At 43.2% G+C, this 23,496-nt stretch overlaps 1 protein-coding gene across 1 annotated transcript in view; it reads right to left on the bottom strand.

Moving 5' to 3' along the window:
* Nucleotides 1-23,496, bottom strand: part of CTNNA3 (catenin alpha 3) — a 431,599-nt gene that overhangs the window by 20,937 nt on the left and 387,166 nt on the right. Inside the window, exon 16 of the mRNA XM_066555001.1 lies at nucleotides 1,934-2,039. Coding sequence (XP_066411098.1) covers nucleotides 1,934-2,039 — 106 coding nt within the window. The remainder of the gene's footprint in view (nucleotides 1-1,933; nucleotides 2,040-23,496) is intronic.

A 23,496-nucleotide genomic window follows, 5' to 3' on the forward strand; every position in this document is an offset into this window, starting at 1 on the left:
AAGAATTTATGATCCTTACTCAGCTTTGGCTTTGCTATCTCATCATTTTCTGCAGTGTATCAGTGACAGGTTTGAATTTTAATCAGTAATAGATAAAATCTTGAAAGCAGCTGTGGTCCAGTGCTGGAAGAAAGTGTGTTAAGATCAGGAATTGGGGAATTCAAACATTTTACCTGTTTTTTCCACAAATCTGATCACAACTGTATAGATGCAAAATAGAAATTCTTTGTTATCTGGAATTCAGAGAGACACAGGACAACCACTAACAGACTGGTTTTGCTTCCTAGAGGGTAGGAAAGCAAGCACTGAATATGAAAATAAAAAGTGAAGGGAGAAGAGAGAGCACGTGAGGGTGTGGAAACAGTGACTGTCCTGTGCTGCCCTGGACAGCCACAAAGGAAGAAATGCTTCAGGTGTGACACCTGCACTCCCCTGTTGGTGTTGTACAGCCCTAAAGAGACCCAGCCAGCCTGGTGAGGAGGCTGCAGGGGTGCTCATGTGCCACTGCAGCTCCCCTAGGCAGGCTGCTGAGTTACCCTGCTCCTGCTGGGCTCTTCTAGGGGAGATTGAGCCATCTAAAAATCCGACAGAAATAAAGCACACCTTCCAGCTCTAACACTTGGCATTTCATGGTGATTAGTAACTCATAAGAGTTACTTAAAATAACTATAAATAAAAGCGTAATGCAAAACCAAAAATCACCTTCAAGCTGCAGATTTGCAGAGGCCAAAACAGCCAGTGTTAGGGGTTGGGGGCAAGGAAGGAAAGTACAGGAAAACTGTGGATTCTGTGACTCTGCAGAGGGTGGAGAACAAACCATTTTGAAGCAAGACAAGTCTGTCCTTCCTAAGCTGGTGCTCAGAGTAAGCACCTGCCCAGAGCAGCAGAGCTCTGTGCCAGTGCCTCCATGCTGTGCTCCCACAGCTCCCCTGGAGCAGCTGCATTGCTGCTGGGTAATTTCCCCAGGTCAGTCAGGAGAGGATGAGCCTGCAGCTCTGCACTACTGCCTGCACAGCTGGCTGCCTTTGCCTGGCAGAGAGCTCATGCTCTCCACAGGGGTTGGCCCCCTGCTCTGCTGGATTAAGAATGGGAAGGAAGGTGGCACGCAAGGACCTTTCAGTGTCCCACCCTCTGCCAGAGAGCAGTGTGCAGGCAGCTGGGGGGGAGCACAGCCAGGACAGGTGATGTGAACTGGCCAAAGGCTCTTCCATACCAATTCCATGGAGTGTCATGGCCAGCATGGGGGACTCACATGGAAGGGGCTGATTGCTGTTCAGGGATAAGCTGGGCATCAGTCAGCACATGCCGGGGAATTGTGCTGGGCATCCCTTCTTCCTCTCTGGTCTCAGTCCTCTCTCCCCCTCTCTTTCAGTATCAATGTTAGTACTACTACTACTACTACTATTATATTTTAAATTAGTAAACTTTTTATAACAACCCATGAGGTTTCCATTTTTTCCAGATCCAGGAGTAGGTGACCGAATAGCTGCATTGTACTCAGTTGCCAGTTGGGGTTAAAGCAGGACAACATCTTTTTATACAACCATTTATATACATATGCCTTAATATGTTAACAATAAGTAAATAAATAAATAAATAAAAGCAGCCATGAATATATATATTTTAAATGTGTATCTATATACATGTTCATATATACTTTATGTCTAAAATGTTGCATTCAGAGCTTAAGGGAGCTCACAAATAGTCACACACATGTACAAACACACGTGCAGATGGATGTGTGTACCTGGACACGTGTGATGTACGTACACATCCCTTTCAGGTGTACATGAACAGACCACCGACACACACGGAGAGGAGGATGCACAGGGAGGCTCAGACAGGAGCTGTGTCCCAGGCACTCCTGCAGCAGCCCCTGGGAGGTGCTGGGGTGTGTGGCTGAGCAGGGCAGGCTCCTGCAGTGCCAGCTCACCTGGTCAGCGATGAGCCGCGCCAGGACGTCCATGCGCGAGCCCGACTCCGAGATCACCTTGGCGGCGTTGATGACATCGGCCGTGTGCTTCAGAGGGCCTCTTCCCCTTCAGAGAAGCACAGACACTCAGAATAAATGACAGCCCTGCAAGCTAGGTGCAGAACAACTCAATTAAACAAAGCAATAATCCATACACAAGTGACAGTAATTAAATCCTCCCCCAAGTGTTTTCATGTCCCACAAATTTGTACTGTTTGGCATCAACAGGATGCAGAAGCACCAGAAAGATGTTACAGTTTCTTCATATTGAAAGTACAACCCATGACAAATCCTGATTTTAAGAAATTTCTTGGGCAGTTTGCTATTCCCAGAGTTATACGAGGTTCCTTTCCATTCCATTTTCTAGTAATATGTTCCAAGGAAGTTCAGCTCAGTGTATTCTGAGAGCCATTATGGATATCTGGTCAGAAAAATAGCAGGGTTGGTTTAGCTGGGGTTTTAAAAATGTAATTGGTGCACTCACATCCAAACAGAGATGTATGAACAGGGCTGCACATCAGCGTACATGTGCCACTCAGAACACAGATATGCTGTATCAGAAAAATATTCCCCAAACAATTAGGGAATTTCCTCAGAATTTCAGTCTAGGAAAACAGCCAAATTCTTGTGAACAGTCTGCCAGAAAGTCAGACACTTTTTGTATGCCCCCTCCCAAGCCCAAAAAGCTGCTTTAATTACAGGAGAATGTTTCTAAGAGCTAAGAAGTAAAATGTGACTACTTGAGGCAGAAGTATGACCACCCTTCTCTTCACATTTCTTTGAGCCTCAGCCTCTTTAATGCTGAAACACTTCACCCGAACTAAAATCAACACTTAATTGTACTTCATGCATGTATAAAGGGAGCAATGCTGCTGAACTCAGCTTTGCCTTCCAACATCTTTGACAGAAATACTTCTAGTTTCACTAAGCATTTAATTTCCAAAGGCCCTAAATCAATTTACAAGTTCTGCACTGGACAAAGGAAGTAGACAACATGAAAAAAATTGATGTAACTCTGTTCAAATGAGAAGATCCTTCTCCTCCAAGTCAGTATGCATTTATGTGTAAGGAGCATTCCACTAAAAAAACTCATTTAACTTAAAAATATTATAGTATGGACCTGTACTGCAGTCAGGAAATGACAGTGGTGACAAGACAAGATGACAGATAATGTTTAATCTCTTCTTGATTAATCATATTGCTCAGCAAAGAACTATTAGTTCTTGGGGGAAAGCATACTTTACTAATTACAGTTCCTTATTCTCAACTTTGGAAGCCCACAATTGGAACAACCTAGAATCCAGTATTTTACACATCACTGTTCCACAGAAAAGCACCTTCTTGTGATTGCAAAGTATGTGGGGAGTGAATTTGCAAATGCAATCCCCTGAATCTAGGATTGAGTACTTGAGCCCTCAGCCATATCTTCCATTTGCCTTTCCTGGTCTTTTCCCTTTGAATCCCTAGTTGTTGAATCCTTAGGCCCAATTCTTTTGTGTGCCTACTGACCCTTCCCTCCATTCCGGGCCACTGGTTCATTGTTATTTGCACTGCAACAGTTCCAAAGGCCAGAGGTTTGTCAGGCGCCCACAGCACATCCTTTAGCTGCTCCACAAACTACCAGCAGCCCAGCACCCTCCTGGCAAGGTCCAACCCAGGACCAGCCAAACAATACCAAAGGTGAACACAATCCAGGATTAAAACAGCCAGCAAAGAAGAGATGGCATGAACAGTTCAAGCCATTGCTGCTTAGGTAATTCTCGAACCTGCAGCAGCTTTGCTGACATTTGAAGCTGGCTTTGAGGGTAAAGTTCTCCAATTAAACCAAGAATTTTCTTGTACCCTCAGGGATCTAATGATAATGAAACAATTCCACCCCAAAAAATTACTTCAGAGAAATTAAAATGAAGTGTTACTTTTCACCACAGACATGGCCACCCTCAAAGCCACTGGAGGTGCACTCAGCAATGACTGTTCTGGAGATTTCTGCCCCACGGGGCACCTAATGTACCAATGATTGAAGTTCTCCTCTACAGGAGAAATGCGGGGTGTGATGCCTCTGAGCTTTCAGCCACAGCTCAGTCTTGACATAAACGTTAAATACCCAGGAATGCCTCAGCTTTGTGTTGAAATGGGCTGAATCCCCAGCACATTAAGAAGACAAAAAGAAAGCTCCTTTGCTACACAACCAAGGACTGTCTGTGCTCCTTTTTAACCTTCATGTAAAATCCAGAGCTTTGATATAAAGCACAGGCTTAGCTGCCTTACAGTATAGCATAATAAGCCATTAGTCCCAGTTTATGATGCTGGGAAATTCTGAGTATTCTGAAAAGAATATTTGGGAAAGTACACTAGATCTGCTGAATCACTGGCAAAATGGAAGAAACAGAGAAAAAACAAAAAACAACAACAACAACAAAAACCCAAACAAACAAAAACAAAACAAAAAACCAAAACAAAACAAACAAAAAAAAAAAAAACAAAACAAAAAACGCACCAGAACAGGATGCTAGCTCAAGTGCAAGCACTAAATTTTGACCTAAGTAATCTACTGATTAGAAAGAGAGTCCCTATAGCGTTCCTGTACAAAGCCAGAGGGGTTGCTGCAGCCATCAGTCTGAACAGGAGTCCCTGAGGCAGAGCTGCTGGGAGAACAGCAGACAGCACACTGAGGTACACACCCCAGTAAAAGCCTACACAAAGCCTTCCTGCAGACTTCCCTGTTTTGGTAAGACTGCAGCTCTGTGAGGGTTTCCATGAAGGAAGCTTGGACACACTGGGAAGCTGTGCAAAAAGGATGATTACATGTCATAAACATAAGGAGAGACAGAAGGGTTTACACCCACAACAACCTGGAACTTTGGAGTGGAGCAAAGGAGGAATGCTGAGCAAGAGAGGCTGTGGGACACACGGAGAGCCCTTGAGGGGTGCAGGACTGAGGTTCAGAGCTGCCCTTCTGGAGGAGCAGCCTCAGGCTGTGGCACCCCTGCCAAGCGGCCAAAGCAGCCATGCCTGTTCTGAGGGTGGGATCGCTCCATCCTCTGCTGAGGCCTCTGCAGTTCTGGGATTTTATTGTTTGAAATTCAACAAAGGAGCTCCAGGGGTTTTGGTGAATAACTACCAGGTTCGATACATGTTGCCTTCAAATGACACCAGTGCAGCTGTGCACTTTGAGAATTCCCACTTCCCCTGATTTAGCACAAACTCAATAGATTCAGAATGCCACTAACTCAGATTAACTCCCTGAATCCAGATGTTAGAGACACATAAAGTCTATTAAATCATCTAGGTTGTTTTCCCCAGCCACTGCACAGCTTCCTACCAGTTTTATATGCACTTGGATTTTTTTCTGATAAGTCTGAAGTATGAAAAAACACTTTGCTTGAGAGGCAATGAGCTATCTATCTCACTCTCTGGAATGTTTTTCCAGATATTTAGGTCTTTCTCTCTATCACTGTAACAGCACCCCTTTCCTCCTACAGATCTACTCCCTGATCCTCCTCCACTACATGCTGAAGCATCCCAAATCACGGTGGATAGTGCACACCTACATGCAATAGCTCATGCACCTAACAGCTGTTCAAGAAACAAATATAAAAACCTTTCCACCAACTACCATCTGCTGGTCAACAACATCACAAAATTTCTCCACTGTGCAGTCTTCCACCTCTTCCCCAAAAGAAATTCTATTTTCTTGGCTATGGAAACTGTGTAATACTTAATTTTTTTTTTCAAGTCAGCTTTAATCTTACTGTTCCTTCCCTGCTTCCAGTCTCTAATGTTTAAGGCTAGACTTCACCTCACACACTCAGTTACTGACGTTCATCCCCAGTGAATTCATTGAGTTCAAAACCTGCAACAGCAGACCCTGGATTCATTGCATGGAGGATCTAATGCATCTATTTTCCTCACACCTCACTATTTCCAAGCATAAGGCCTTACAGGTTGAGCAAGCTGATAACACATTCAAGGCAATGAAAAACAAAGACAAGACACGAACTACTATACTTACAAGCAATTATATCTCCCCAAGGTAGTGATGGATTGTTACTAGAGCTCAAATCAGCTACTCTATCCAACAACAAAACCAGGAGTACACCATAAATAATATATAGAAAGACATCCAGCTAAGTCTGACACGAAAGAAAATGGATTATTTCCTTTGTACAAAGAAGGAAATAATTTCCTTATTTCTTTCATACAAAGAAAGCTATTTGGAGTATCTCTACAAAGGTATAGGGGGAAAAAACCCAACGCTTCACCTCAATGTTTCTTGAAAGGTACAATCACTGGAGGAAAGAAGTTGGACTGTGTTAATTAGTACAACACCAAGGGGTTTGGGTAATTGTGAAAGAGAGCGTGAAGCCTCTCAAATCTCATTGTTCTTGCTCCAAGCCAGGATGAACTGAGAGCAACTTCATCCCTGTCTGCCTAAACTTAAGCACAGCAATCTGCAGACATCAGTATAGGGTATTAGTTTCTGTTTTCCTTCACTCTGGTATTTCACTCTGAAAAGCAGTGATACTCTTAACTCTTACAGTAATGAAAACTTCTATTTCAATTCCAAAACATTTTTGCCATCACCTTCTCCAGGAAGAGAAATTCTTCTGTCTGCAAGCAAAGCTGGTGGCTTCCCCCTTCATGCTGTGCTCCCCTCAGCAAATGCTCCACACTTGCCCTGCAGCAGAAGCAGGCAGAGGGAGCTGCACTCAGCAGTGGCTGAGGAACTCACACCTCAACACAGCACTCCACAGTGTGAGCTGAAAGCTTCAGCTCCAGCCACAGCCCCCATGCTCACGGCCACTCTCTGGGCCTGAGCTCCAGGCTTTGGCCATGCTGCCATCAGCAGGTCCTAACACTGCCACTCTAACTGCAAGTTTGCCAGGGCACTGCACAGGAGGCACAACTGCAAACCAGTCCTAACCCAGCATTGTCTCTCTCTCGCTGTTCAAACCTGAGCAAACCTGCTCAAAGCAGGATCAGGTCTGGCAATCCTGGCCAAAGCCAGGCCAGCCTGAGCAGCCCCAATCTGGTCCATCTGCTAGGGCTGAAGGAAGCCAAGTGCTGGCAAGGGCTCCTCGGAGGAGGGAGTGGACTGAGACATTTCCTGAGGTGAGGAAGGTCAGAGCTCCTATCCAGGTGATGGAAGTGTTACATCAGGTACGTGTTTGTCCTGAGGAAAGTGCATTACTTACTGTGCAATTGTATAAGGTACAGCCACTCATTTACTCATAGAAAGATACTCCTACAAATAACAATTACCTTTTATAGACACTATTGTGGTTAGTAAATTCAGCTGTCCACACATTCCAAGGTATCATTTGTACCTCCTGCAGTTCCTCCCCAAACACACTGTGTGTTTCTTCTTTCTTCTGCCTCCCACTGCTGCTCTGCAAAGCGTTTTAGTACTGGCATGGTAGGAAATCTGGATTCCAGTCTCACATTCTGATCTCTATTCTGTGAGCTGTTCTGAAGTTTGTTTTTTGTTTTATTAACCCAGTGATTATGTGCAGTCCTGAGAGCAGGGACAAGGAAGCAGGATTCACACCTCACTCATTACAAATGCTGTAAACTTACTGAGTCAATAATTTTCTCCTGCAGATCACTTTGCCTGCCCCTCCTAGCTGAAGATGCAGAGTTTTAGAAGAAATCTGTGAAGGGCTTGATGTTCAAGGAAGAAAAATTACACTTTTTAGAATTGTGGCTATAATAAAAAATCCCTTTTATTACACGTGGTTGCACATGTCTATCAGTTACATCTACACAAACAGAAGGCAGCAGAGCTCCTCAGGAAATCCACATGGGTAAAAGGTAATTGAAGATTGTACAGGTGGATCCCAGAGCTGGCCTCTGCCAGTTTGTTACAGCTGTAGACACAAGAGCAAGAAAGATTTTCATATCATGCATTTTCCGTTGCTGTCTGGCTGTACAGGTTTGGAAATTACAAGATAAGAACTCTGGTTTAACGCTGGTAAAACTAAGTAACTGAATTAAGGCCAAACCCCCACTCGACATTTACAGGTGCAATGGCTGAAGCAGGTCTATTCCCAAACAAAATTAATGTAATAAAAATGAAAAGATAAGAAAAGCGCACAGTGAAAAAAACATTCAAAAGCATGAAGTAAACAACCATAAACTCATTGTAATAAATAGTATTTTTTAGGTAGGAACAGCTTTTGTGAGTAAAGGAATTTAAGACTTACAAAAATATCTGGTTTCTAAGGACCCAAAAATGGGACAGTGGAGTTCTGGGCAATGTGAACACAGCATATATATGTATCTGTCTATTCTGGAAGTGAAAATGGGTTTAACACAGGAGTTTCTCTTCCTTGCTGCCTTCCTGCACTGGTAATACATGGAGTCCGCATCTCCCTTCAAGAGGAGTAAGGGACAGGAGGTCTGAAAGCACTGGCTTTGTACAGCAAGAGCAGGTTGATACACACAAACCCAGCCTGAGTATTTCATAAAGTAAAAAAGTTTGTAAAGGCTGTTCTGGGTTGGTACCTTTTTGACTGTGCAGAAGCCAGCCCCTGACCTGGTGCCCTTCCAAACCTCTTGGCAGCAAGGGCAGCAGAGCAGCTGCCCCAGTTGTCTGTCAGCTCCAAATGATGTCTGCTGAGGGCAAATAAACCCTATCAATTTGAAATAAAACAAAAAAAAAGCAGGCAGAATGTAACAGATATGAGAAACAGCCCAGATGATTTTTCAAGCATAAATATTGTCCAACTAATGGAAAACAAACGTTTATGGCTTCTGGAAAGATAAGAAGCTGTAACTACCATGTCTCTTCAGGCAGGGTCTGAAACCTTGTCCTGTTGCATTTTTATGATCTGCCTAAACAATATATGGAAAATAGATGAAGTCATTGCTAAGGAGATGCCAAACTTGGAAGAGCACACTGCAGAGGGACTGGTAATCAAAGGGCCACTGCCACAGCGGAGGGCAGAAGAGAAGCAACCTGGTTTCTCTGGAATCTGCCTTGGTGTTGGAGCTGCTCAGTTCTTTATTTGTGGCTTGAGTGAAGGGAATAAAGAGAATGCTTAATGAACTTACAATTGTTACTGATGTCAAAGAAGAAGGAAATAGGCTAGAAGGCCAGATTTGGGATTACGAATTACCTGAGGAGAGCTGGAAGAAAAGGTAGATGCAATAAAAAAAAGATACCCTCAGGTAGGAAAATCAAACACAGAGATACACATGGAGAGTCAGTCCCTACACAACAGGACAGTAAGGAGCACTGAGTTTCAGCAGATCACAAATCCATCAGGAATCAGCACTAGCATGCTGCAGAAGGAGAGGTAAAGGGAAATATAGACAAATGACAGTACAGAGGAGAAATAAATACTTCTCATCTTTTTTTAAAGTAACGAGATCTCTGTAGGAGAATTCCTGCAAAGATGTAAACTTTGTTTAGGAAAGAGAAGACTGAGTGCCAACAGAATGGATGAGGTTTGGGTTTGCTTCTATGCTCCAGCTTATTCCAGGAGCAGGCACTAAGGCTCCTCCTGGCCAGCGGCAGTCACTGGTGCTGGGCACTGAGGGCTGTGCTGTTCTTGTGGCACTCACACAGAACAAGGTCTGGCAGCAGTGACACCCTGCCCACCTCCAGGTCCTGTCCCACAGGCACCTGTCCTGTCCAAGGGGCCAGCCTGTTCCTGGGAGCTGTACGTCCAGACTCTCCCCTTCTCCAAGGCAGAATGATAATACAACTCTGGCTAAAGAAACAGTGAAAATGAAGACCAGTGCAAAAATCCATGGGATTAGTTAAAGGCTTTACACCTCTGTGGCAGTGAAATGGGAATTGAAAATTACTGTTATTTGCAGCAATTTTTTTAGATCAATACAACTTTCTATCAGTCCTATGAATCTTTCTTTTTCTGCTCTGCTATCTAGATACTCATTGTTGATCTCACATTGGTAGTTTTCTTATCTGGGTCATCCTTCTCTCCCCAAGCCCCCTGTCCTTTCACCAGCTCTACAAAATAAAGCCAAGCTATTATTTAGAAGGCTTTGCTCTATGAGGGACCTAGTCATTTGTTTTTGTTTCTCTTACTTGCTGTATTGTGCAATCCAAGACCAAAATACAGCAACCAAAAACTTTCTCAGTGCTTCATACAACACAGAAGCAGATTTTTCAAAGACCATCAGTGATTATCAGTTTCAGTTCTGATGGCCATATCCAAAATTCCCTGAATCTCACTAAAACCAAGACCACTTCTGGTCTCTGAGGAAAGCCTGAGTGCTGTGGTGATTTCACAAACCCTGTGGTACATCTGTAGCTCATGTCCAGTGCCATACCACGTGGCAGGGATTTGTGGGCCACCGAGCAGCAGAGCCCTGCCTCCCCATCCCCCCCAGCTGCTTCCAAGGACATGGTCCCTGGCTGTCCGTCTGTGCAGCCCTCAGGTCCATCCTCACTAGTTCTGCTCCTGACCTCCCCATGCTTTTCCCAGAGCTGGCCATCTCTCACCTGTAACAGGCAGCAGGGCTGCGCCATGACAAACACAATGCCCTTCGTCTGTAGCACTGCTTGGACAATGTATTTGAGGCTACATAAACACAGAAGGAACCTTTTCCTAATGATCCCAGAGTTTTCTTCCTCTCTGCTTGGATAAATGAAGTCACAATCCAGCTATTTAAACATGACAAGGATAAACAGGAGTATTTCTACACTCCCATATTTTGTCAGCTGAATAAACTTTGTTAGAGCAATCCAGGCACTGCGAACTTGGCTGCACGGTCAAAGGTGAGCACTGCAAAACAACTGTCACTAGAAGTATTTCTGGTTCACCATTTTAAAAAGCATAAAACCAGAAAGGAATTCCTGCTTCAGAATGTAGTCCCATATAGCAGAGCATTGCTGTACCATCCTGATCATATCACTTGTGGAACTGAGAAACCCTGATATCATTCAGAGGGAAAAATGCTGATACTACTTGAGTGGTTGCTGATAATAATGTTACATATCATGGATGCGTCACAATTTGAACTGTCTCTTAAAATAATATGGAAGAGAACACAAAGCAGCAGTCAGGTGGAACAGAGGAAGGTATGTCTGGAGAGAAGCTGTACCTGCAGCCCGGGAGGCAGAAAAGCAGCCGAAATTTTGACTGTAAGTTGTTAAATCACAATTCTGACAAAACTCATCACAACAACAACAGAACGTGGGAAGCAAAGCATCAAAGGGTTACAGGTCTGACTCTGATGCACTGAATATTCATGTGTGCAGCAACCACACGCAGCAGTTCCTGGATGTTTACATACACTAGTTATAGAGATGAAAATCAAAGAATTGTGCCGTCTTCCCACACTTACGCTTGTGCACACACACAGACCTTTCTCCTCACTTCTAGATCCCAAAGTCCACGTCTTCTCTAAGACACTTGCAGCTCTCTTGCCACCATGATGAAATGTGTTAATGAAAATGTGTAATTTCTGTCCAGTTGAGACCAGCCACATATATTAAAGAACAGAACACCATATAATGAAATACTTTTATCTATATATAAAAAATAACATTATCAAATTGTCATTGTGATCTAAAGATAAAAAGCAAAGCTCACTGTTGTTGCTAAACTATTTAATCAGTGGATTTTACACTGAACTAAAAAAAAAGTCAAAAGCCTGTAGTGATGAAAAAAGTGGAAAGAGAGGAAGCTGCTGTCCTGCAGCTGGTCTCAGCTGGGTATAAACTGGACTTTGATGATGCATCTTACCAAAGACCGCAAGAGAATTCCAAACATCAAGGGTGTCCATCTGTGTGCACAAGTCAAAGTATGGCATGTCTTGGATTTTCAGCTCTGTAAGCACATATAAACATAGAAATACTTCTACATTTGGCACTAGTTTGCTAAAAAGAAATTCAATGATAATAAAAGCAGTGGTTTATACAAGATAATGCATCTGGATAAATCTGATTATGCCTTTTGTAGGTAGATTATGCCTTTTGTAGCATCCATGAAGCTCAAGTTTAGTTCCAGAGGACATTATTTACAGCTGTAGAAACTGTAAACTGGTTTCCCCAGTTTGCAATTTCCCAGCCACTATTTCCTGTGCCACCAGAAATGTATCCCCAGATTTCCTATGATATGCTTCTCACAGCCATACACAAACACCATCAGTACAAAGTGAGGGAACACCACATCTCAAGTGTTCTGCCACCTCAACCAGGCATTAACTGTGTATGCCTCTCACCTCTTTTTATTCTCATTATCCCTCAGATGCTTCTCCATCTCCTTCTGCTTCCAGATCCAGCTTTTCAAAGCACACTTTCACTTCCAGTCAGGGACTTTCATTTGGATGCCTGTCATTTTAATCACTATGTTACATACCCACAGTTACTGTTTCAGTGACTGCAGGAGACGTCTCTGCTATTTGCCTCATCAATCTGCATTCTCCCATTTTTTTTTCTGTCATGAACATAAATTACCTGGAGATTTTAACCTAATACAGGAAACCACCCAAGGGCCTCACAGACTGTGTTTCGGGGATTCTGCACTCTCAGCAGCAGCAACTGGGTTCTGAACAAGTAACATTAAACTTGTGAGCACACATTAGGCTTTGAATGCAGGGCCCCCTGCACTCTGAGCTGGGCCAAGAGGGGACAGTGCAAAGGACACATCAAGGCTCGTCCTTGTCCAGCAGGCCAGGACTGCCCATGGTACCCTGGGCACTGCCAGCCTGGCAGCAGGGGCACTGCCAGCTGTCTCCTGCAAGGCTGGCAAAGCAGGCACAGAGGTGTTTGGCTGTGTGCAGGATGTCTCCAGTTGACCAACTGCAGCTGCACACATCTGCACCCTTCCAAAGCACACAAGTGAACTACAGCCCAGCCAGCTCTAAGGAATCTGCAGAGAGCCCCACCTGCTTCTCACTCCTGTGGGCCACGTGCTGAATTTTCAACAGGAGTTATAACCTGCTCTAAAAAAAGCAAGTCTTTAGGGCCTGGAAGGAGAAAAAATGCCATGGGAGGGATACTAATGAGATGAAGTAGGGGTGTGAGTGGTACAGGGCAAAAATAGAGCAATGCCTCTAAAAGAGGTCAATACTGTCTTCTGAAATCCTCTGGATATGCTGTAACCTTTACGAAATGAAACATTCTTGCTTTTAACAGTGTATCTTTTCAGTTCTCCAATAACAAGAAGCAAATAGATTGTCCTGAATATCACAAACAATGTATTTTCTTTAAAAAATCCAGCCACATCTACACCCAGACTACTTCCTTATCCTTTCAGAGCATGCCCTGCAGCAAGGCCTGTTCAGCAACTTAAAATCCCAAAAGTGAATCCCAAAAGGTAGAGTTTATGGCTTTATGACTGCTGTACTATCATTTTTAAGGTATTTATTCCTCAATTATGTCATTTTAAAAAATTACATTAACAGAAGACGTTACTGTAGGAGCATCGGGGGGTAGGACAGTCGGGACGGACAGACACGAGAGATCTCTGTAGCCAGGTTGTGGAACTTGGGGTTCATTGCAAAGGGCCTGGGTGCAGGGCCCTGCTGGGAGCTGCCAGGCACAGCTCAGAGCAGGGCTGAGAGAAGAGAGGGGCAGAGAGGATGAGAGGGTAGGAGAGTAAGAGGGTAAGAGAGTAAGGGAGTAAAACAGGCAAGAGAGCGAGGTTCCTGTTACAATAATAAATCTTCTATGTTGAATATTCTAATTCTCACTGACCAATCTAGTACAATATACAAATCCTATAGCATTTCCATACAGCCTATAAGAATCATTACATTACCATACTGTGCTACATTTTAAACCCTAAAAACTCCTCTTTGGACCCCTTCTGCCAAGCTGTAGGGTCTGCTCTGACCCTTGGACCTGTCTGCAAGCAGAGAGTATTGTTTCATCAGAAGAGAATTACCTTCAGTGGCCACACTATTGTTTTCCAGTTGTTCAGTAACTAAGGTATCTCAAAGCTTGCTTTCATTTCCATCTCACTTATAGTTTCCATATTCTCAAAATCTTTTGCTAGACAATCATATTTATAAGGCTTTCCTGTTTCATCTTCCCCAACGATTACCTTTTGGAATTTCCCATCAGAGCACAGACACTCATGAGCTGAGCAGCAAAAGTGAGTTACAGGAGCCTGGCCCAGGACCATGCTCTTGGGGGAAACCTCTAAACCAGTCTCGGGCCTCTCCAGTGCCAGCAGCATCCTCAGGTGGATGTGAGACCTCTCAGGACATCCCTGTGTCCCTCAGCTGGCCCGTGGTCCCCCACAGCCTGTGCCTACCCCCTGCACTGCTGCTCAGGAACCAAAGTGACAGATCCCCTGGCTGCAGAGAGGCACTGGGGCTGTCCTCAGCCAGCAGCTCTGTCCCTGCACTTGCAGCCACTGTCCCAAGGCCATCCCTTGCCTCAGGGATGCAAAGGCCACAGAGGACAACACCTGAAATCAAATTAATGGAGCAACCCGTTCTTTGAAACATCCCTTGAAACATCAGATTCTCCCTGAGAACAAAGCAGGGATGGAGCACGTGGAAGGACCTGCCCTCACTTGTTTAAAGGCATGTACAACTGAGCAGAGAGCACCTTTCTCCAGCCTCAAGCAGGTGAGAACATTGCTGGAAGTAGAAAATGAACTAACACAAAATATATCCACACAATTTAAAAACACAAGCTACTTGAAGACCATTACGTACTCTGGCAGATGCATAAACATCTGAATTCAGAAAGTCCAAGCTAGAGGTTTAAGGTGCCACCTACCCTCTGGACAAGGAGTTGTAAAGAATTCTAATTATATCATCACAAACCCAGATGAATACACAATGGTGCACTTTACTTACCCATGGGAAAAAATGGATGGTAGCAAAAGAAAACATAGACATTGAAGAACTGACTTCTAAAGGATTTTTAGATTTTTCAACAACTAACAAAGAAGACAATAAACTGATTATCCAAAAATAAACATTGAAAAACCCAAACTCAGAATTCAGAGAGTTCATTTTCATAAACTCCAGAAAGACTGCCATGAACAAGAGTCACAGCAGGAGAGCTCTGGTTCAGTAATGCAGGGTCAGCTGTTGGACACACCCAAAAAGCTGTAACTGTGCATTTTTATGTGCTCTATGATCAAGCTGTCTTTTTGCAGTTTACACTTTTGATCTGTTTTTTCCTCTAATCCAACTGACCACAATCCCACTGATCATCTGATAGGAGAAACTGCAAATGAAAGCAGATTCATTATTTTCAGTTTGCTCTCAGATGCCACATCATTAACCACCACGTGTGTTTTGCAGCAAGAGAATAGCACACCTTGTGGAGCAACTCTCTGTATGGAGCCCACCCTGCAAGCAGACCCCTATCTAGATTTCAGTGCCAGCCAAGCAAAATGGAAACTCTGGGAAACCTGGCACAGGCACAGCACTGGGGGTGTGAACACAGCTGCTGAGAGGGCTTTTAACACAACTAAGCTAAGAGCTGGATCAACAATGCAGTTTTAACACTGAACTCTTCTTATCTCAAATTTTTTCATTCCCCTTGGCTATCTCTTCAACCACAGCCATAAAAAAAAAAAGTCTCATCCAGATCTCAAAAACCACAAAACTGCTCAAAAAGTTGTGCTGTTTGGATTACTTGAGGGGAAGGGAGGTATTTTTGAGGCTCAAGACTCCACACCGGTCATGTCTCCAGGCATTTAATATCTAATCATGAAAGCCCAAGCCATTCTACCCTCCAATCAAGGTGATTGAACTGCCAGAATGAAGTCACTGGGGTCACCTCTGCCAGAACTGACAACAAAAGTATTTTCCCAGGTGAAGCAGAGGTCTGAGAGGCTCCTCTTCCCACAGGTCCTCAGAAGCAGTCATTTTAGGGAAAAAAAGAAACTTGTATTTCTAGATGGGGCAGAAAATGGCAGAAGAACTGGCAGAAGGGCTGAATAGCAGCAGTGTCACAGGCTGGAAGGGAGGCCAGGCTGTGGCCACACCTGTCTCAGGAACCTGCAGTGGTGCCAGGGAGCCTCTGCAAACCCTGCCTTCCCCTCTGCAGGGCAGCCCTTGCTGTTTGCAGCACCCTGCCCTGCAGGGCTGGTCACAGCTGTGGAACAATCCCAGGGACTCTTCCCCAAGGCTGGAAGTGCTGGCACAGCCTGTGCTCCTGGCTGCCATTGCCAGCTCCCTGTGCAGTGAACATAGGCTATTAACAACCCTATCTGCCAACACTGGTGCCCACAAGCTGCTCACTAACAGCTTCTCAATGCTACCTGAAGAACAAGACCTCCCAGTGGTATAATTATAATTTAACTACCCAGAATGTCACAACAAAGGAATCGGTCTTCCAAAAACCCCCGGAAAATACAAGTTAATACTAAAGTCTGATTAAAAACCACACCTGGGCTACCAGTAAACAATTAACATTTTTGCTTTAAAAGATGCATTTGGCTAAAGGGATATTACATTATGGCAAAACTGCCTTTCGGAGTGTCCATCATGTGTTTTGCAAAGAAAAAAAATCACAATTATAAAAGATTTTGTAACTATGATAAATGCTTTTTAAATTGGATGAAGTTTAGGATGCATAACATGGGAATGGAAGAATTTTTTGGAGTTAGGGAAGTTTCTGGTAGTTAAACTACTGTATCCTATACAACTATGATAGCTGCATTTATCAAGTTTTCAAGTTTCATCTCCAGGAAACAATGGCAATTTTTACCAGACTGGGACATTTCCCAGGGGGAGTCACAAAGCTGAGCCCTCTGTATGCCATTCATTATAAACTCAGTAGCAATTGGAATTTAAGGGGCCTACTGAACCTAGAGAGGAACCAAAACAGGACCACCAGAACCAAAATGCTGCCCCCCAAGCCTGTAATGATAGGCTCAAAGCTGGTAGTGGAAGACAGTAAAACTCACCTTTCAAAATTAGTTCATTCCACTAGCAGAGTAGTATTTTAGAATTTCTCAGAAAATTGTCCTCACCCCATTTGTTCTTTTTTTTTAATAAACACACTTTCAGTGTCACCAACTGAAACTAACAGCATTATCTATAATATAATTAAAACATTTTGTAGTAAAAAAAGAACAAAGTACTCATAAAAAATGTACATTTTATGTTATATATGCACCTAGCACATCTGCTATGCCACTGGGACAGATGTTTATTAATATGGATATCAGATCATATTGCTAGACTGCTAATGGCTCAGTAATCTATCTTCTAAATACCACACAAGTTTCTGAATATATGCAGAACCAATTATCAAAATATTTCCAAAACATCCTGCTTTACTGCTATGGCCTTTGAAAAGCACCGTTAACTTACAGTTTGGTTTCAACAACGGGGTACAGTGATTACAACATGTTGTGTTCATAATAAGTATGTTGTATGAAAGACTTAGAGACACTCCCTCTAATACAGCAACTTAAACAAAACTTCAAACTCTCAGGATTAGAAAATCTCCCCTCTTCTTGTCATAGTACTACAGACCATGCCCTTACCTGAATTACTGGCTTCTAGTGAGAGAGTTTAGTTAGACAATTAGACAATTCAGTTAATTATGGAAATGTTTGGCTTCATCTGAGCATCACTGTTTTAAGATTTCTCAAGCTGTAAAAATAATGATGGTTAATTAAATTTAAGATCTGAATATCCTTTTCTAATATGCCAGCACTTAACTACTGATGCCTCACCCTCACTGTGGACATATCCTCTCACCAACTCTTCTCATTTCTAAGCCCTCTTGAAGGTACGGATGAAGTTTACTTCAATGCAGGTTCACTAAAGAGGAAAAAGTACCTGGCTGTAAAATGCAAAGAGGAAACTACTTTCAGAATAAGAATATCTACTTTGCATAATGACAAAGAACAGCCTTAGACTGAAATGCATTTTCTTTGTACTTCATCAATTTGATATGTGCCTTGCTTGCACTTTGGGAAAAACAGTAGGCAAACAAATTCTCATTGATATGGTTGACTCGGAGTTACCAACAGCCCTGCAGCACCAAAGGAAAAGGGTTACGATGTTCCCATCCTCCCACATCTCCCCCTTTTTCATGGTGGGCTCTGCTTACATAAACACAGTGTTACGTAGAGACTGTGTGAATGAAATCTGTATTGTCAGCCCCAAGCACTCAAATATCATGAGTCAGGCTCCAAAATACCACAGAACTGGAATAAACATCAGGAGAATTGAAATAATACATCTGCAGTTCTTTGTATTTCCTTTTTCTTTTCCAAGCCTTCAGGGGTCCCATTTTCAGGATTTGCTCAGCAACCATGAAACTTAATTAAAAAATGCTGGGGGTAGGTGAGTTTCTCCTACAATAACATATCTCCAGTGCCAAGACAAGAAATAATACACATACAAAGATTTTTAATAATGTTCTGAGTTAGAAGTGCTGATGTATTATATGAGTCTAAAAAAAGAGCAGTTAAAACATGCAAGGTCTTAATTTCTGTCTGCTCATCAAATGGCAGTGAGGAAGCTCTCTTGCAGTCACACAGTGGTGAGAGGTAAGTGGCAATATGGCAGGAGAATATTGGCATTGGCTAGAATCTACCACTGATGTAAAAAAAACCACCCCAAAACAAAACAAAACAAACAAACAAAAAAAAAAAAAACAGAGCAAAGACTTCAGAAAAATTAACATGGGTGCTGTTTGCTAGAATAAGCCTTTGGCAGGCAGTCCTGTTCAAAGCTTACACCACTTTGCTTTCCTCGCCAGCATTTTAAGAATAAGGAATTTGCTACTGACTGGCAATTAGAGAGCATCCATCATTCCTGCTGCAGAACACTGGGGTGAGGAAGGGATTTCCTTCCCCACAGTGATGCAAGAACTCACCTGCTGAAAGGCCTGGCTGAGAGACTGCCCACTGCAGCCAGAATTTGGGGCTTACAGAGATCATTCCTTACTGTTTTGGACTGCCTGGTGCAACCTCAGCAAGACAGGCCACTCCTGATTCCACTAATTAGGTACTTTGAGGTCAACAAAGAAGGCGGGAGACTCTTCTGAAGGGACACACAGCTTCTGAAGAAGATTGTATTAACACAACTGACACAATTCAGCCAGGCAAGCTACTTGGCATCAGCATCTGTGTCCCTGCCACTTTGCTGAGTCAAGATAAAGCATTTGAAAACATGTTTGGCACAGGCTCTCCAGTGAATAAAACATTTTTTCTTGTATTATGGTAGGCAAAATTTCCTAGGATGGAAAGGGGGAAGGGAGCATTTAAGTTGAATAAAACATGCCCAAAAAATAATGTGGCAGTCTTGAACAAAAACACCACTTCATCTGATTTTTCCATCAGTATTAAACCACACTTTTTTTAAGGCCTAAAATTATAGCGGCAGCTTGTTTCCTCAAACCTACAGGATTTAAAGTTGAAGAGAACTTCTGGAATAAGTTATTGCCTTGGCAAGGAATGCAGAACAACAGCTGCTTGTTCACTGAGATCCTGACAAAATCCTGAGGGTTTCTGCTGCTGAGACAGCAAAGATGTGAAGAATGGCCCTGAGTAACTTAGTGAGGACTTCCCTCTACAACATCCCCATCATCATTCCTCCTCCCACCCTCCTTCTGTTTGGTTTGCCTACAGTCAGAAGCTGGGGGAGACTTCATCTGAGTGCTTCTCCCTTGGGAATGTGGGATGTGCATTCCCAACCCCACAATGGGCTGTTGCTCAAACACCAGCCACATGCCACCAGAGAGCCTTGCCATCCTGGGGGTTCAGCCTGCTCCATTGTGGACAACAACTGCTTTTGCAGAGAATCTGATGGACAGGTCTGGAAGTGCCCTTTGAGAAAAAAAGTGAAAAAAAAATCCCACAGCTAGTTTAAAAAGGTATAGGAAATGATGGAGAAGTAACTCATTGACTCTCTTATTAATCCATTCTGAACTGCTGGTTCCAAAAGGAAAGTTATGGCTTGTGCAGAGGAAAGCTGCAACCCTGTGTGGGAAACAGAACATTCTTGATATGGGTAGAGTGCAACAATCAATCTGGACAGGACCTGCCCATGCATAGCCCTGAATACTTGGAAATGCAAAGAACATGTTTCAGGCATCCATGCAAAATGAAAGGCAATACTGACTGGAAGCTTGCAATGCCCCTTCCAGCAGCAGTAACTCCCTTGGCAGCAGCTCCTTCCTGCCATATCCTGTGCTTCCCACACCATGCCAAACCCTTGGTGGAACACAGCACTGAGCTCTCACAGCTCCTGCTAACAGATGTCCAGCATCTGGTGTCTGCAGCTCCTGCCTTCCTGTACAAGCACTGAGAACCCTTTAAGGAAATCACTTCTAGAATATTCATGTTATCCTCATCTGCTACCTCTGACTGGCCTATTTCAAAGCAGTATCAACAGAGCAGGCAGCAGTAATGAAGACATTCCAGAGAGAGAAACAGAATCATGCATATTCCAGTACAGAAACCTTGAAGCACTAAATTAACTGGGATCTATGATCTGTTTATAACTACTCAGCAAAAAAAAAGTTACTTAAGAGCAGAGCATTACCATATGTCTAGCAATTACCACAGGCCCATACATACCAAAGAGGCTTCTCAGCCATTACCCACTGAATATGGTGCTCTGCATAGATGATTTGGTCAACAGGAAAAAGATGTTTAAACCAATGAACAAAAACAAAAATAAACCACTGCTTAATGCTAAAAGTAAGTCAAAGCTGTTAGTGTAAACGGCCAAGTCTTCTCTTAATTTTACACCTAGCTTCCACAGTTTGCCTTCAGCTCCAGGGACAGACAGACTCCTGTCAGTACAGCAACAGAACTAGTGATCAAGTCATCCAGGTGGAAGTGGGAAGCTGATCAGAATGTTGAAAAGCAGGAACTACATTTCTGTTTCCTCCTTCTCTGACAATGCACAGATCAGAAGCACATTTTCTCCACAAGAACACTCATTCCTGGGGCAGGCCTAGAGGAAGAAGTATGTTCACAACACCTCTCCCCTCCTCCTTCACAGGTCTGGTTATTTTATTTATTTTCCTTCTTGGTATATTGAGGACCTGTGGCCTTTCCATCAGCCTAAAGAACCCTTAATGACAGTGTCAGCTACTTCTTTTAAGGCAGGAATAGAGGTGCCTGTGTAGAGATGATCTCAGTGGTCTGTGGTAGACCTATGACTACAGTAGAGATCTTTGAACTAGCTTTTCAATAGGTTTACCATGAGATGAAGTGACCCTACTGAACTCTCAAGCTCCTTCACTAGCTCTCACCCACCCCAGACACACTGAACAGTGTCACTCCTTCCCTCTGCCACCACAGAGCACCCCCAAGCAGTGAGGTTATGGGGTCCATGCTTCCTAGCAGCAAGAATAGCTCTTGGATGATCTTAACAGTGGGGATTGAGACAGCTTTGAGAAAATACTGCACAAGAACACCTTATGTTTGCAATCTGCCATGCAGATCCCTCCACATTTCTGCCTTTAGCCATCTTCTTACCAGCTCAGGGGTTGGGCTAGAGACTCACTACGGGCATCCTCCTTCTGCCCTCCAGTCCTGTGCCTCAGCCTGGCAACAAGGCAGAGGGATGGAGAGGCAAAACTATTTGCTAACCTTTACGAGCAGCCAGCTCAGTGTGAGGTGCACTGAGGGATGCTGAATGACACTGCCAGTGCCCCCTTAAGGAGAAAGACAGAGTTTTCATTCCCAAAAGTAGCAAAACAGCAGCTGCCAAAGGTACTGAATTGAAAAACGTTCTATATAGTTTTGGAAGAAAGAAGTGTGAAAACCATTGGCAGGCTATGCAAACTGTGAAAGGTCCTGGTTTAATTAAAAAAGTTTGGAACAGACTCCAGTCATAATTTCAGCAGAAAACAGCAGTTCAGCACTGTTTCTGTTGTTCACTGTGCTCCCAAGGTGAGCATTTGTGCATAGTTTTTCTCAGAAGTATGTATACTCCAGGAAGAAAACTAAACTAAAATATTATTAAATAAAATTAATTACATAGGAAATACAGTAAGAGTGTTGGCAACCCTGCAGCTTCTGGGAACAGTTATATTTTATTTGATGGCAACTCCATGGCCTGACTCTTGGCCATAAAGAAACCAAAGGTTCTCTCTCTGTGGAAATTATTTCCTGTGGCTTGATCACTCAGAGAGAAGCAAGTCGGACATTTATTAGGGTGAAGAGAGGGATGAGAACTAATGCAGGAGAAGTGATTTTGGAAAAAAAGCCTTAGCTCTCTGAAATAACCATCCCTTCATCTGCACAGAAAAGGGTGACTACAGCAAGTGCTGCAGTTCTCGGTCTAGGGAGGAGGGGAAAGCAATAATAAAATACTTATTTCAGAACAACTGAAGTAATATATTTCAGTAGAGAAAATTCTAGCTATACTTCTTCTCCCCAGCCTCGACTGTACTGCTGGCATCCTAAACAACCAAAGCCAGACACACAATCTGGGGAGCCTGCAGCTGATTTGGGTACAGCTAGGTACCACATCCACCTGGTTTTCAGGGTATGCTGTGCCCTCGCCTCACCTACACAATGACAGCAGTCACATCCAGAACACAGAGACAAAACCTGGTTTTTCTCCAGTGCGTACGAACTTATTGTATATGTGAATATAAAAGAAAATAGTTTGTGTTATAAAATCTCTTTGTTTTGGAAAACATGACTTAAAAGGCATCAATTTTTTCCCATTTTATATTCTGATAGAGAAACCTTGATATACAAAGTTGATAGTATTGCTAAGGCAAAAAGAAGCTGGAGAAGATGGCAGGGAAGTGCCTGTCCCTCATTCCTTTCTCCGGATTGCCCACTTGCCTCCCCACTGAGATCAGAGTGCCAGTTGAGACAGCAGCACCCCTTCACTGCAGTCATCTCATGCTGGTAGCCACGAGCAGCCCCCTGAGGCATCACCAGCTCTGCAAAGCCTACTCAGCCTCAAAAGCAATTCCCACTGATCTGCTTCCTTTCTATTTCACTATCTGCAACTACCACTCATTTTTATGTACCCCCATTAGGTGCTATCTGTATTATCAAGTTCACAAACTCTGCAGTGACAACTCCAGACTTCTGTTTCACCAGTCAGGTCAACAGTGCAGTAACTGCCATGCATCCATTCTTAGATAATAAATTGTCAAGAGAAATGTATGTGTACATCATACTCTGAACATGACTGATCTCCTGTAAGCAAAACTTCCATTTGAATCAGCATTAAACTCACAGGGAAAAAAAAGTAACTAATATTTTATGTCAAATTTCTGGTTGTAATTAATTCACTGCTGTGCCTACCCTTCCAATGAAGGGGCTGATAACTGCAAAAGTTCCAGTCTTATTTCTTGGAAGCCCTCCAAAGGTTTAAGCTTCTAACTTCTGCTAATTAATTCAGGAGGAACCTGAACATATGGTGTTATAGCCAAAAATATATAGCATATACAAAATATAGCAAATAAATCCCATAAAAATAGGCCTATATTTTAAAGGGTAAAAAGCTGGGAGAGGTGTTTTGCTTTTTTAATGACTGCTTCTTTATTTTCCTAGGAGGCATTGCTGGGTGCTCTCACCCAACAACAGCTTGAGCAAAATAAACATAAAAACAAGACTTGTGCAAGACACTGAAGATCAAAG

The sequence above is a fragment of the Molothrus aeneus genome, chromosome 8 (assembly GCF_037042795.1).
Source record: "Molothrus aeneus isolate 106 chromosome 8, BPBGC_Maene_1.0, whole genome shotgun sequence".
Classification (NCBI taxonomy): Eukaryota; Metazoa; Chordata; class Aves; order Passeriformes; family Icteridae; genus Molothrus; species Molothrus aeneus.